Source organism: Tenrec ecaudatus, chromosome 1, assembly GCF_050624435.1.
Source record: "Tenrec ecaudatus isolate mTenEca1 chromosome 1, mTenEca1.hap1, whole genome shotgun sequence".
Lineage (NCBI taxonomy): Eukaryota > Metazoa > Chordata > Mammalia > Afrosoricida > Tenrecidae > Tenrec > Tenrec ecaudatus.
In genome coordinates this window covers 127,365,365-127,379,671 of record NC_134530.1, presented here as the reverse complement: position 1 = coordinate 127,379,671, position 14,307 = coordinate 127,365,365, and the positions used below count along the sequence as shown (strand labels likewise).

At 47.2% G+C, this 14,307-nt stretch overlaps 1 protein-coding gene across 1 annotated transcript in view; it reads left to right on the top strand.

Annotated features, from left to right (window-relative positions):
• Nucleotides 1–14,070, top strand: part of CNN3 (calponin 3) — a 30,972-nt gene extending 16,902 nt beyond the window's left edge. Inside the window, exons 2-7 of the mRNA XM_075558606.1 lie at nucleotides 7,310–7,431; nucleotides 7,767–7,833; nucleotides 8,655–8,792; nucleotides 9,418–9,534; nucleotides 11,545–11,691; nucleotides 12,988–14,070. Coding sequence (XP_075414721.1) covers nucleotides 7,310–7,431; nucleotides 7,767–7,833; nucleotides 8,655–8,792; nucleotides 9,418–9,534; nucleotides 11,545–11,691; nucleotides 12,988–13,329 — 933 coding nt within the window. The 3' untranslated portion in view covers nucleotides 13,330–14,070. The remainder of the gene's footprint in view (nucleotides 1–7,309; nucleotides 7,432–7,766; nucleotides 7,834–8,654; nucleotides 8,793–9,417; nucleotides 9,535–11,544; nucleotides 11,692–12,987) is intronic.
• Nucleotides 14,071–14,307: the final 237 nt, after the last annotated feature.

Below are 14,307 nucleotides of genomic sequence, written 5' to 3'. Positions count from 1 at the left end.
TTACACCTCAAGGTGTTTGGTTATGTCTAAGAAATTTTCATAAGTTTGCCCTCTATATACTTACCATATGATATTCCTGGATATGTTTGTAGCAGAGGCAAATACTCATGCACACATATCCTCTGTTAAAACTTATGTATATTCATGAGGAGACTTCCTTTTTTTCCGTGTACTTCCTTTTTTTATAAATCCCTATCCTCCCACCCCCACCTCTAGCAACACCTTAACACCTTTTATTTAGTGTTTGTATCTCTCCACTAACACGTAACTTTTTAGGCAAGGGCTTTGTTTTTCTTCATTTCAGTTTTGTTGTTGTGGAGAATATACAACAGCAAGCGAGATACCCGTTCAACAGTTTCTCCATGTACAATTGAGAGATACAGGTTACGTTCTTGGAAGTGGTGCGCCATTCCCCACCCACCCCCTTCCTGAGTTATTCCTCAGCTCATTAGCATAGACTCCTGGCTCCTGAGGGGGTGCCATCTAATCTTTTTGGAGTTGCTGTTGTCATTTTGGTTCTCAATAGAGAGTTCTTGAAAGAGCATGATGCTGAAGACAGACCTTTTTACGAGTTAAGCCAAACTATTGTTTGGAGATGAGGGATATTTTTGCTTTGTGGTTTAAGGATTATATCAGACCTAAAAGCCCAGCACTGAAATCATTCCACCATTCACTGTTTCAGGGATCCACTTTCAGCCAAACAACAGCCAGGCCTATAAAGTGAATAGAGCGTGGAAGGAATGCACCCTTCAGTGAAATACAGACCCAGAGGGCAGGCAGGACGTTTTGGGAGGCCCGAGTGAAAGATGTATAGAAATGGAAAACGCAGGGAAGAACTTGGAAGGGTGCTGTTACATTGGGAGGATCACAGCTATTGTCTGAAGCAAAATGGGTATAAACTATTGAGTGGAAAAGTAATTTGCTCTGTCAGCTTTCACTCATACTACAATTTAAAAAGAGAGAAACTGGTAACTGATCACAGCAATAAATTATGATGATCTTAGGGAAGTAGTTTCAGGTACTCTCTGTGGCTCCAGAAGGCCGAGACTTTGTGTAGATTTGACGTTATTTTCCGCAGTTCTCCCCTTGGTGCTTAGGATTCTCCTATGGAATCTTTATTAAAATGCTCAGTAATGGTTGTCGGGTGCCGCCAGGTCTTCTGGTCTTGTGGCAAAGCAGGGAGTTGCCACACATTCCCCAGCAAGGAGTTTGACCCATGCCTGGTAATAGCGGCCAGTGGTAATGTTGAAATAAAGAACATTGGAGCAGCCATTTCGGCATAACGCAAAGCACATAAGCATCTCTTGAAAAGAGAAAGAAGGTGGCATTGAATATGATTTTACTTGGGGTGGGGATACTGCTGGATTGTCTTAGTGGAGCCTGGGGAGAATCATGGGAGACAACCCCCCTAGAATCAGTTGCCTGGACCTGCATGCTCCTGGGTGAAAGAGTCATGATGGTGCAGTGGTTCAAATCGTTTGGCTGCGAACGGAGAGGCTGGCAGTTCAGGTCCACCAGCTGTCTGTGGGAGAATGGCGTGGCAGCCTGTTTCTGGAAGGATGTACGGCCCGGGAAACCCTGAAGGCAGTTCCACTCAGTCTTTCAGGGTGGCTAGGAGCTGGAATCAGCTCATAGGAGCTGGGTTTTTTTCTTTGTTTCAACGAGCTCTGTAATAATGACTATGTTTTGAGAAGGGGAATGTTTTCACGGGGATTGTCTGGTGGCCACATAGTCTGCATTCTTTAGACATTAGAATGTTCTTCAGGGTACAAGCTGGGCTGTCAGGCAGTTCTTTACATACTTGCCGCCCCGCCAGGGCAAACGGATGCAGCCCCGCACTGTCCACTGGATCGCACTTGGACTGAATATTCCTGCAGGAACCTCAGTCCTTGAAGTACAGACAACTAAACCTCAATGCCTGCAGGGGCTGGGCTTTCCTCTCGTCCTCCGGGAGGCTTAGCCCTTCGCTCTTGAGGTGTTCAAGGTGGTGCTTTCCCCCAGTGGGGTCAAATGTGAAGCCACTTACATCAGGCAGTCTGCTTCCATAAAGTGTACAGCTCTAAAAACTTGGGGACAGTCTACTCTGTCATCCTTGATATTTTTTGGGTGGGGGGGGGCAGAGGAAGGGTAAATAGAGAGGCAGAGAACTGACTTACTGTATCTAACAGCACCAACCGTCTCTCCCCTCCAGCACGTGGTGCACATGGAAGGTTGGCAGTAGGTTACCAGCGATGGGGCCCAGGGGCGTGGGGTGGGGTGGGGTGGAGAGAATGTGTCCTTTCAGCCTGTGTCAGTGTTCCTCTACCATGTTCTCATTATTGCTGCCCCCGAGGAAACTTTCCCAGTATTTTTCCTAATTGCCTCACTCCCTTGCCAAATTAAATACCAAGGAGTGAAGTCTTGTTGGGTAGAGCAGAGCTTTAGAAGGTCCCAAGTCACTGTAATATCTCAGATGAAAACATTTTTTCCTAACAAGCAAAAAAAGAAAGAAAGGAAAGATCACATAGCTAACGAGAGTTGAGCTTCTGAGGGAGAGCGGGCAGCTGGAGCCACCCCTGGGTGGGTGACCCCTTGGCCCAGGCTCTGGGAGAAGAGGACGACCAGGAAGTGCAGCAGAGCCTGGGTGCCGAACGGCCCCCAGCCATGGAGTTGCATTTGGCCAGCGTGAAGCCGGTGGGGAGGGGCCTCTGGGAAGTGTGCTCCAGAGATTCTTAGGTTCTGTACAAAAGTCTCTCCCTAGTGTGTCTTGAGTGCTTGGGAGGCTGCACTCTGGAGAAAGGTGTGGGCATTTAGGGATGAGAAGGTGTGGGCACCGGGAGAAGGGAGGCGGAAAGCCTGTGAAAGTAGCTTGGAGCTGGGAAGGTCAAGTAAAACAACCTTGGAGGAACAGTAAAGGACGTGATGTTTATAAACAACTTAGAAGGAGTGGTTTTTAAACAAATCAGAGTGAAATTTCCATGAAGTATCAATGAGTGCAGGCTAATAATTTGATTGCTAATGTTTTTATGCAAGGGACGAAGATGCCAGCATCCCTCCCACGCCCACCCCCCACACACACTGTTCAGAAATGAAATCTGTTTGAAATTGGAAATAGTGAATACATTTTATTGGCCAGCACTCACTTTTTGATTTCTCTCAGTCCCTGGATTTTTGAAAGGTGTGTCTAGAACAATCCAGAAGGAGCCCCTGTAGTTAGGAGACTGGAACCATATTTGCTTGGGTTACGGACATCCTACTTAGGAAACAGAGAGATCATTTGAGCTAGGTTTTTCCACCCCCAGATGAGTCCATAAGAATGATTTATTTATTTATGCTAACACACGCCTTCCCAAGGGTTGGACGCTGTGTACCACCAGGACTGGAGAGAACTCATTGATTAGGAAGCCATGTTAGCAGTGTTTGGCTAGAAAAATGCTTACAGCTCTGTCATTTCAAAGCAAACCCTCAGTAAAAGCCAACAGCTGACGGCAGAGACACGCCCAGCTTGCCTGTTTACACTGATGGAGTTCTTCTGGGCACACACTGGGGATGAATCCTCGAGCCGGACAGGCAGCCGTCCACGCCCTGTTCCACACTTCCTGAGTGGGAGAGCCGGGATTTGAACCTGGGTTCATCTGACTCCTTGAGTTTCCTATCTCATCACTCCTTAAAACTGTCAACAGAGAAGATGGGCGCTTCTCACTGACATACCTCTGAGGACATGATACGTTGGCTTTGTCATCGCATAATGGCTTGGGGTATGACACAGAATCTGTCAGTCACATTTGGAACAAGCCAAAAAAACAAGCAAACAAATAACCCAAGCTCACTGCCTTTTTACAAAGACATCAACTGCCATCGATCAGATCTGACTCTTAGCAACCTTCTAGGGCAGGGTGGAACTGACCCTGTGGGTGTCTGAGGCTGGGACTCTTTTATCAGAGCCAGAAACCGCCTCTCTCTCCCAAGGAATGGCTGGTGGGTTTGATCTGCTGACCTATGGTTACCAATTCTCAACCTATAACCACACCACCTTTTCTGGTTAATTAAAATGTATCTTATTTAGTGTATGAATTAACACTCTCCCTTTCTAAAAAGAAGCCCCCTGTGATAGAACATCATTGCTAAATTTGAATAAAAGAAGGAGCATTTTAAAGAATGTTTGACAATTGACAGAATTGTTTAGAGCACTTAGAGTAGGAAGGGGCCTAGTGCCCTAATCGAATCTGGTCTTTGAGATAGTTAAGGCTTATTGTGCCAACCTGGCTAATAAACACATTTGGGATTAATTGAAGGGTAGAGAGCTAAAATGGCTCTGTGAGCCTCGCCCTTCTGGTTCTCTGGTCTCTTGCTCTTTGATGGTCGGACCAGTGTGCCGACTGCCTTAGCTGGCAAGGCTCACTTCCTGCGAGACATCCCTGAGGAGAAGCCACACGGACTTACCCTGAAGCAGTCCTGGGTGCTGGAGAAGCCACGTGGAGACCCCTGCCTACGCTGAGATGCTTACATCGCCACTGGATTCAAAGACTTTCTACCCACTGGCCTGTGATCCTCTTGCATTTGGCGTCATTGTATGTGTTTTGTGAGTTTGAGGAGGACTTTGTAGATTGCTGTTGGACTTAAGGGCTTAGACTGGACGGGGTTGGGATGCTTTCTGGATGTACATTTACCATATATATATAAAACTCTCCCATACATATATGAGTTTCTGTGGATTTGTTTCTCTGGTCCATCCAGACTCATACAGTCTTCCTGGTGTGTAGACTGGAAGTGGATCCAGAGAAGCTAGATGAACGAGCCAGGGCCCAGGACAAAGGTGGATGGGAAAAGGAACACAGGACCAACTCCTCTTACCCTAGCATGCCACGTGTATATTTTTAGATTTATTGAAAGACAGCTCTTAGGGAAGAGCGATTTTTGCCTTTAGGGAAAAAAATTCAGTTAGAAATTAGCGGTTGGTTTCCACAGCTAGGGCTTAAAAAGCATGGCTGTCTCCGTTGCCTCCCTGCATGCGCCGCTTGCCCCCAGAATTCCTAATGCAGAGGGGATTTCTCTTTCTAATCACCTGGGACAGGATCCCAGTGTGGAAACAGAATTGGGGTTTTAAAGATTTGTCTACCAGTTTAATATTTTAATCTCTTTCCCAAAAGGCATGATGTGTACAGCGATCACATGAAATATTTCATGGGGAGATACATTAAGGATATGTATTGGGGTGTACCAGCGGAAAGTTGTGACCCTGTGACAGCCCTGGAAGTCCGCTGTTCATGTAACAGGAGCTGCCACGAAATCAGAATAGATGTGTTTTAGGGGGTGAGTGTACGAGGGGACCAGGAAGTGATCATACGGTCAGGCCATTTCACATTGTAACTAAAACGCTCTTAAACCAATATCTAGCCCAAAGATTTATATAGGAAATATTACGCAGAGTAGTGATCCTTCTGTGAACATCTACAACTCATTGACTTTCCGACGGACAGGTTTAGTAAATCTGTAGCTTAGATGTAGTGTCCATTTTCAAATAGAAAGATGTGGCGACTTGAACTTGGGCAGGGGAAAGCAGAGGCCTGGGAGCCGCAGTCTTGAAAGACACATGGCCGCAGTGGCCATGCCCCTTGGGACCTGTAACTGAATAACTGAGACAGCAGCAGACAAACAAATACACTGCGACTGAGTCAATTCCGACTCACGGCGACCCCATGGGTCTATGTTTCAGGGATAGCAGGGCCTGTTGAGCCTCACAGAGCGTGTGACGTGCCAGGTAGAGTTTCCCAGTTCTCTGCTGTGAGAGATGGAATCTTCCTCCCCCCCACCCCCCACTGAGAAGTATAAAAAGCTGCTCATGAACATTTACAGGAGCTGTGATGTAGTGTGACAGAGACCCCTCCTGTTTTGGAAACCCGGCGCTGGGCGTCACTGCTGGGCCAGGCTCTCCAGCCTGTCAGCCGCTGATGGCAGTGGGCTGTGCTCGGGCTTGGGCTCGGGCTCCCCGGGAAGGCCTGCCAGGAGCTGAGTGTGGGCAGCAGTGGAACAGCAGCATCGAGGAAGGACCTTGGTGGGCATTTGCACAGTCGTCCTTAGTTCTTACGTGAAGAACTGGAACTCCAAGGGCTTTTCAGGGGCCAACCTGGAGGGATGCCCATTTCACTTCTTTGGTCATTGAATGGATTATGTTTTGTGGAAAACATGTGTACTGCCTGGTTCCAGCACTGCCGGACACAGCTGGCTCCACCTTCCCGCCCTGCTAGGACCCTGCGCTCTGTCCCTGTCTGCATGCGCCTGGTTGGTCTTTTCACCTGTGCCCATTGTGAAGAACCTTTCCTTCCCAGCTGTGTCCTTCTTCTGTCTGTATTATGTGGTCCAGAATGTACATCGCAAAACCCCTGCCGATTCCATAGTCTCTGCGAGTCCAACAATTCCATTCTTGAAGCTGCACGCAGTCTCGCCTCCGTTTCAGAGTAGTCCCACCCCGTTAAGTTGCTGCTGTCGCCTCGATCCCATATGGCTAGTCCCTGAAAGAGCACAATGTTCAAGGTGGGTGTGCTTTGCTAGGTTAACTAAATAAGCTATTGTTGGATTCACGCCGACCTCGGAGGATGTTTGGTTTAAGGTTTAAAGATTGTCTCAGGCCAAACGTTTTCAAAGGTTCATCCAGGCGCCAGGGCCAAGGCCAGGGTTGCCCTAATAACTCTGACTAGGCAGCCTCTGCGTGGTTGGTAGGACGGGCCACAACTGAAGAACTGGAACATGTGATTTTTAACAACATTTTGTTTCATTTTCTTGTAATTGAGATCTACGGCTTTCTGGTTACAAAGGGGTTCTTTCCAACCACATTTATCAGGTAGCGTCAGGATGTATAACAGCGTGGCATTTGGGTTGGCAAGTGGCCTTTATTGTAAGATTCGCCAGCCAAAATTCAACATCCTCCTATGTTTAATGAAATGTTCGGGTTCTGACTATGTTAGGGTACAAAGGTGAATTAAGTGCCTATCCCACACCCAGAGGATCGACCAGGCTGTCGGCTGGAGGTCGGTCGCCACCTCCTGTGCCCACAGGAGGGACTTCTGACCCATGCTTTCTGAACTGGGTCCCTGGAGTTTTGCATGCACGGTTTGAAATTTGGGGTGATAGTCTTAACCCCCAATATTGTCTTTTCCTCCCCTCCCCCTCCTTGAAGCTGTGATAGTTGGTTAGCCTGCCAGTGAAACCCATCAAGTGTGCTTGGCTGCACGGCTCCGCTGTGGTCGTGGTAGGCAATAAAAGCAGGGCCAGTCAGCAGGTTTTGGTGTGTTGGTGCACTTCTTCTGAAGTTTGCTGCCCTTTGTTTCAGATTGCGTCCAAGTACGACCATCAGGCAGAAGAAGATCTCCGCAACTGGATAGAAGAGGTGACTGGCATGAGCATTGGCACCAACTTTCAGCTGGGCTTAAAGGACGGCATCATCCTCTGCGAGTGAGTCAGGGCATCTGTCTTCTCTCCTTTCCAACCTTGATGGGGAACAACAAACAAACTGCTAAGCTCACAGCTACCGAGTCAGTCAGTTCCCACTTGGCAGCAACCCTATAGGTCAGGGGTTTCCGAGACTGTCCGTTGTTGCAGGAGTAGAAAGCTTCGTCTTTCTCCCCCGGAGTGGCTGGCGGTTTCAAACTGCTGACCCTGTGATTAGAAGCCCAGCGCATTTTTAACGCATGCCTTTACCCATGTTAAAGGGACCACCCTTGCATTTTAGTCTATGTTTCTATGTACAAGCCTCTTAAGTAAGGTGTCAATTGTGTTTTTCTTTGCAGGCTCATAAACAAACTACAGCCAGGTTCCGTGAAGAAAGTTAACGAGTCCTCGCTAAACTGGCCTCAGGTAACAGCCCATCAGCCACCTCCTGTTCTTCTCGGTTGCTCTTTATGCAGTGATACCTCAATCCCCTCCCCCCTTTTTTAAAATTAAACATTTAAGGAGCGATTTGTGTCCATGTTTAGACTCCAGTTTTCTGCCATGTTTTTCCCTCCCCCTGCCTTTTCTGGCTCCCTCCTCTGCCATGTTTATCTGTAATGTCTCCACAGTTATTTCTTGAATTCTGAAGTTAGAAGAGGCTTAGATGCTTTCCTGCATTTAATCTCTTAATTTCAGAAAGGAGTTTAAGTAGCTTAAGGGAGAAATATAGCGTAAGCAGCAAAGACAAGCAAGGAGAGGAATCAGAGTTTTCAGTGCCGCAGCTCTGTGCGCCGTAGTAGAGAGGATGGTCCTGCTTCTGGAGCCTGTTTGAGCGTTACAAGAATGAGTGTAGACGAGCCACAAATTTATTTTGAAATGTAAATTAAAACACATTACTTCATGTGATGATTTCTTTTTAACAAAGAAAGCGCCTGGCTGGGAGGACTGTGTCATACGCCTCTTTGAAAATGGTTAAAGACCTTGTCTTTCATGGATTGAAAAAGAAAACAAGCCCAAGCTGGTTGAAAATTTTAACAGGACCATTATGGGTCCACAGTGAGATGGCTCTTTTTACCCTTCCCTTCCCCAGAGGGATCTTGGCTTAGTATGATCTGCTCAAGACTTGCCAGGAAGCTTTCTACCTGGCAGCTACTTAGGATTAACGAGTCACGAAGACAGGCTTCTCCTCGCTGTCGATAAATGTTCATACATAGCCCCTAAAGTTATGTGACTGTTTTCCTTTGTAGTTGGAGAATATTGGCAACTTCATCAAAGCCATCCAGGCGTATGGCATGAAGCCCCATGACATCTTTGAAGCAAACGATCTCTTTGAAAACGGAAACATGACGCAGGTTCAGACCACGCTGGTGGCCCTAGCGGGTCTGGTATGTATGTGAGCTTAACACAGCCTCTGCCCTTTCAATGAGTTGAGGGCTTGTTCTCTGGGGTGGGGGGATGGAGGGGGGACCCTACCTGTTCCATGATTATTTGCTTTGTGGAAAGGCCGCTACTACCAGCTGCCTTATGATAATTTCGTCAGAACAGTCTCAGGGTTTTCTGGATTAGCAAATAGCCTGTTCCCTTCTGTGATCAGATGATTATTTTTTTGTTGTTGTTGATACTGTGTGTTTTTAGTAATGCGAGGCATGCCGAAATCCGGGCGTGGGGGGGGGCGGGGGTTTCTTTTAAGGTAATAAAGATTTTGTTACAATGGTGTGGGGATGCGTATATCCCCAGGTCAGACCCTCGGGACAGGCCTTCAGAATCACAGTTAGGCAGGTCCCCACTAAGTGGTGGCATATATTACAACTGGAATGGCAGCTTCCCCAGGGACACAGAGGTGGGTAAGCTGTGTCCCAAGGGTCATGAAAGGGTTCAGTGAGTTTTCTCTGCCAGTTTGAGGCGCTCTGGTGAAGCCCTCATCCATGTGTCGCTGTCCATTTGTAAACCTCTGTTGCCAAGTTCTCGGTCAAGTGTACCTTTGAAAGTCATGTGCATGCTTCTGTCCAGGCTAAAACAAAGGGGTTCCCTACAACCATCGACATTGGAGTGAAGTATGCAGAGAAGCAAACAAGACGTTTTGATGAAGGAAAGTTAAAAGCTGGCCAGAGTGTGATTGGCTTGCAGGTAAGTCTGTTGTGTCTCTTACTCAGTTATTTCTTTGATTGCATTCATTCTCTCAAGCAAACAATGAACTCTTTCATTCATAAGTAAAGAATAGGTGCACATAGGCACTATAATGTAGACTAGATAATGAGATACATTGTATATCACCCCCTCCAAGTCCATTAGGCAAAACACTGGAATTGCCACCTGACTTGAAAATCTCCCCCCCCCCCTCCCACAGGAAATAGAAATTTTCCCTTGATCATTTTTTTTTTAAAGAAAACTTACATCATAACCCCCACAAGGTTATTGGACAAGCAAGGCAATCTTACAGAGCCTCAAGGCCAGAGTCACTTATTTGTACAAGCTCTGTTAACATTGCTTAAAATTGTGGGATGCATGCCTCAGGGTGGTTTCAGAATGTTTCTGGAAAAGTGAAAGTGAATGACAGGGTTTTCCCCAGACTTTTTGAAGCCCCGTTTTACATAGTGTGTGTTTTTATTTTTAACACGCACTGCCCCCCTTGCAGAGAGTCACAAAAGCTGCCGTGCTGAGTTCACTCGGCGTGCGGTGGGTTTATGGTCCGTGCTCCACTGGACGCAATGCCCGTCTTCTGGCTAAGTCTAAGTGAAGGGGATTCATTTTTAGGGAGCACAAAATTGTATCTGTGGTGAGAAAGGAGAAACCAATGTATACCCAGCAGTCAGTTGATTTATGTTTACTCCTTAAGAGAAACTGCTCTTTTAAAACGACACAAAAGAGTTTTAAAAGATATCATAAGGGAAAAAATAGGTTGTAAGACACTGATCTCCATTTTATTTTATAATGCACGTGCCTGTTTGTGCTCCCCCATGTGCATGTGTGTACACAGCCAGATAAGGTAACACAATAGTAAACATCTATGTTTACAGTCAGCGTCTAGTGGTGGGATTAGAATTTTACCTCTCTTTTTGCTTCTATCTGTCTCCTGACTCTTCTCCAATGGATAGGTTTTACTTTCAGTCACAAAGTTTTCCTCTAATAAATCCTGTTTTTTTAAGGGAGTGGCCCATCCGTAGAGGTGAGTTCTCGGCTGTTAGAACAGGGTGTTCTGCTTGGCCTTGCAGCCATCTTGTTCTCAGCTGGAATGTGAAGTTAATTATTGTCCCTCTGACCTCCGGGTTTCGCTCTGGCCAAGTTCAGATTTCACCGTCTGCCTGTCTCCGGCCCAGGGACACAAGTGTGAGCAATAACATATAGGTCTTTTCTCGGGAAAATGTTGGTAATTGTGATGTGTCTCGAGAAAGGTCCTTCTTATCCTACCAGAGAAGACTGCGGACATTTGCTTGCACATTTTATGCAAAACAGCAACCCCTATGTCAAAGCGTCATTTCCCCCGCTCAGCAACCCTGTAGGAAGGGTGACCTGACTGCTCTGCAGTTCCAAGGCTGCAATATCTGTGGGAGCGGACCGCCCCACCTTGATCCCGTGGGTGACTGGCTAGTGGGTTCAGACTGCTGACCTTTCCATGTGACCACCTGGGCTACTTCTGTGAAACCTAGCTGAGTAGAAGGGCATACATATTACCTCTCCCAGGGTTGCTTCCGTCCCTCCACCTGGCTGAGGCCTGGCCCCTTCATTTGCTTATCCGTGTGTGCCACAGGGAATAGAGGAGCTCGTAGCAGAGAATGGCTCCCGATTCTGTACTGTCACAGGAGGCTTCTGTGTGTCCCTCTGATTCCACGCATGTGTTTCTATAGAGATTCTATTTCTAGTGAACGTTTTGAAGTCTTCTCTTGAAAGAAAATTAATGACTCATAAAAGCCTAAAGGGGGGGTGAGAGAGAGAGAGAGTGTGTGTGTGTGTGTGTGTGTGTGTGTGTGTGTGTGTGTGTGTTTTGACTGGCGCCTTGGCATTGGGAGGACGCTATAAATTGTTACCGGCGGAGGCCGTGGTGGTGATGGAGAAACTTTGTCGTAAAACAAATACAGTAACATTTCTCTGTGTTGGTGACTTGATTAATTAGAGCTCATTTTATTTTTCACTTACAAGATGGGAACCAACAAATGTGCCAGCCAAGCCGGTATGACAGCCTATGGGACTCGGAGGCATCTTTATGATCCCAAAATGCAAACTGACAAGCCCTTTGACCAGACCACAATTAGTCTGCAGATGGGCACTAACAAAGGAGCCAGCCAGGTGAGCAGTGCCTCGTGGTACCCGTGCCAGAGAACACAAAGGGGCATGGCTAGAAATTTGCGCGTAGAACTAAGTTCATCGTAGGAATTGTTTTTAGTATGGTTCTTTGAGACTATGTTCCTTTTGGAAGATAGATTTTGCTGAGGAAACACAAGAATCAAAGGACTTGATTCTATAGCAGCACAAGTAAGCAGGGCGCGTTTTTCTGTGTGTGGCAATTAAAACTCTCTGCCATCGAATCAGTGCCGATCTTAGGACCCCGACGACAGGGTAGCACTATCCCTACGTGTTTCAGAGGCTGTAACGCTTCCACTGGAGTCTTGTTTTTCTCCTGAGTGACTCGTGGTTTCAAACAGCTGAGCTGAGGTATGCAGCCCAGCAAGTACCCAGGAGGCGCCAGGGCAGTGTTGCGCTGCAGAGTCCAGCAGGCTTTGTTATCTAGTGCAGTGTTTGACTAGCTGCTTAGTTTTCACATAGGCCCCTCCTCCTCCTCCTCCTCCAATGAGCAGGTAACAGGTAGCTGTGCCGTGCCGTGCAGTTCTATTAAGTGTGTGGGGATGAGACCACGGAGAAGGCAACATGGCAGCACTGCAAGTGTTCTAGGACCACACGCAAGTGGCCACGTTTTATTTGACGTAAGATAAATCATCTGCTCTGAAAAATGGACCAGGTGCTGCAAGTCTCGAGGGAGATGGAGCCTCTCCGTTGTCTTGCCCTTGCCACTCTCCTCGAGCTGCCGCTCAGCTTGCTCTCTCACAGTGGGGAGGGGAGGGGCATGTGTGCTTGACGCCCGCAGGGGGGATGTACGGTGTGCTGTGAGAGGGGAGCAATAGGGAAAGTGGCTGGCCCTTGGGGGTCTTGGAGCCTTTTGAGGCTGCTGACTTAATTTTCACCGAATGCATTCTAAGCCTTCGGAGTTGGTAGCCCGGGAGGCATGTTTGGTAATAAGGGCCATTCACAGGTGACTTTCAGGGCCCCGCAGCAGTATGCTTTGTTGTCCAGTCTGGTTGAGTCGTCTCGTGCATTCTAAATACATAGCAGTGTCTGCATCTGGCATATGAGACACCAAGAACTAAAGACTGGTGTCGTGTTGAAGGCCTCGCAGCCATTTTCTGGCCGCCCCGGGGTTTGCCCGCAGCCAGTGCACATTGCTGCATAAGGGTGGCCGCAAGGGCAGCCCCTGTATTAATGTCCTCCGCATCCAGTTGGTTTTCATACGGATGGAACCATTCACAAGATCAGATTTTTCATTCGCTCCTTTCTGACGTAGCTTTTAATCCTGTGTTCTAACACTAGGCGGGGATGTTGGCACCAGGCACCAGAAGAGACATCTACGATCAGAAGCTGACCCTACAGCCAGTGGACAACTCGACGATCTCGCTGCAGATGGGCACCAACAAAGTGGCTTCCCAGAAAGGGATGAGTGTGTACGGGCTGGGGCGGCAAGTGTATGACCCCAAATACTGTGCCGCCCCCACCGAACCCGTCATTCACAATGGCAGCCAAGGAACAGGAACGAATGGGTCGGAGATCAGTGATAGCGACTACCAGGCCGAGTACCCAGATGAGTATCACGGGGAGTACCCAGATGACTACCCCCGAGAGTACCAGTACAGCGACCAAGGCATCGATTACTAGAGTCACGCCGCCCGCGGAGGAGCTCAGTATCACTCCAGCGCGCTTGTGCCGTGAGAACCAGGCTAGCCTTGAGTAATTTTTCTCTCGTCTTCCTAAAACACTATTCTGATTATACCTAAAGGAAATACTGCCTTACATACATTCCTTTTTCTGCCTCTTCCCTCGGTAGTTGCCTTGTAGTGCTGTAAGAGTTAACTCGTGCCGCAGAACCAGTGACTCGCATATGAAGTAAAAAGGAATACTGTGAAAGGGGAGTGCTCTTGGACAGCCAATTCTTTTATTAAAGATCTATGCATTTTTACCGTCTTCTACTTAAAACTGCTATTTTCCAACAATAGGAACAGTTTCTGTTCTTCTGTTTTTTTTTTTTGACAGTTCAGTATCTGGTTTCTACACGGAAGACTAAACTCGTGCTTAATAGCTAAATGTGGTCTTTGCCAACTAAATCTGAAATTTTTAGAGATTTACATAGCAATGTTTCTACAGTATTGTTTGCTAATTTTTAAATAAAAGTCGTGATCAGTGTGCACCCGTGACGGCACGTGACTCATTCTCTTCCCTGCGTGGACAAGGTCTTTGCGGGGTGGGGCTTCTAGAGGAGCGTGGGCAGCCTCTTCCTGTTTGTGCCAATGTATCCATATAGAATTGCTCTGTTTCCGACACTGTATTTATTGCTGCATTTCTCAGCATAAACTTATCCCATTGTATTTTTTATAAATAAATATTTTTTTTGGGAACATGCATCCGAACCGCAGGCTGATTTTTTTTTCCCCCCTTTCATTTTTTTTCTGGCTAACTACCAGATGAGTACATTCAGATTAAAAACAACGAACTTAAAGGTATTCTTTCCCCCGGGTGCAGTTTATAAGACACTTCGTTTTATATGATCCTGACCACACATTCCATTGATATGTTGAAGGAGACTTAAGAAAAGTGAAAGAACTTACTTATTGCACATAGGATGGCCAGCCTGGAGTC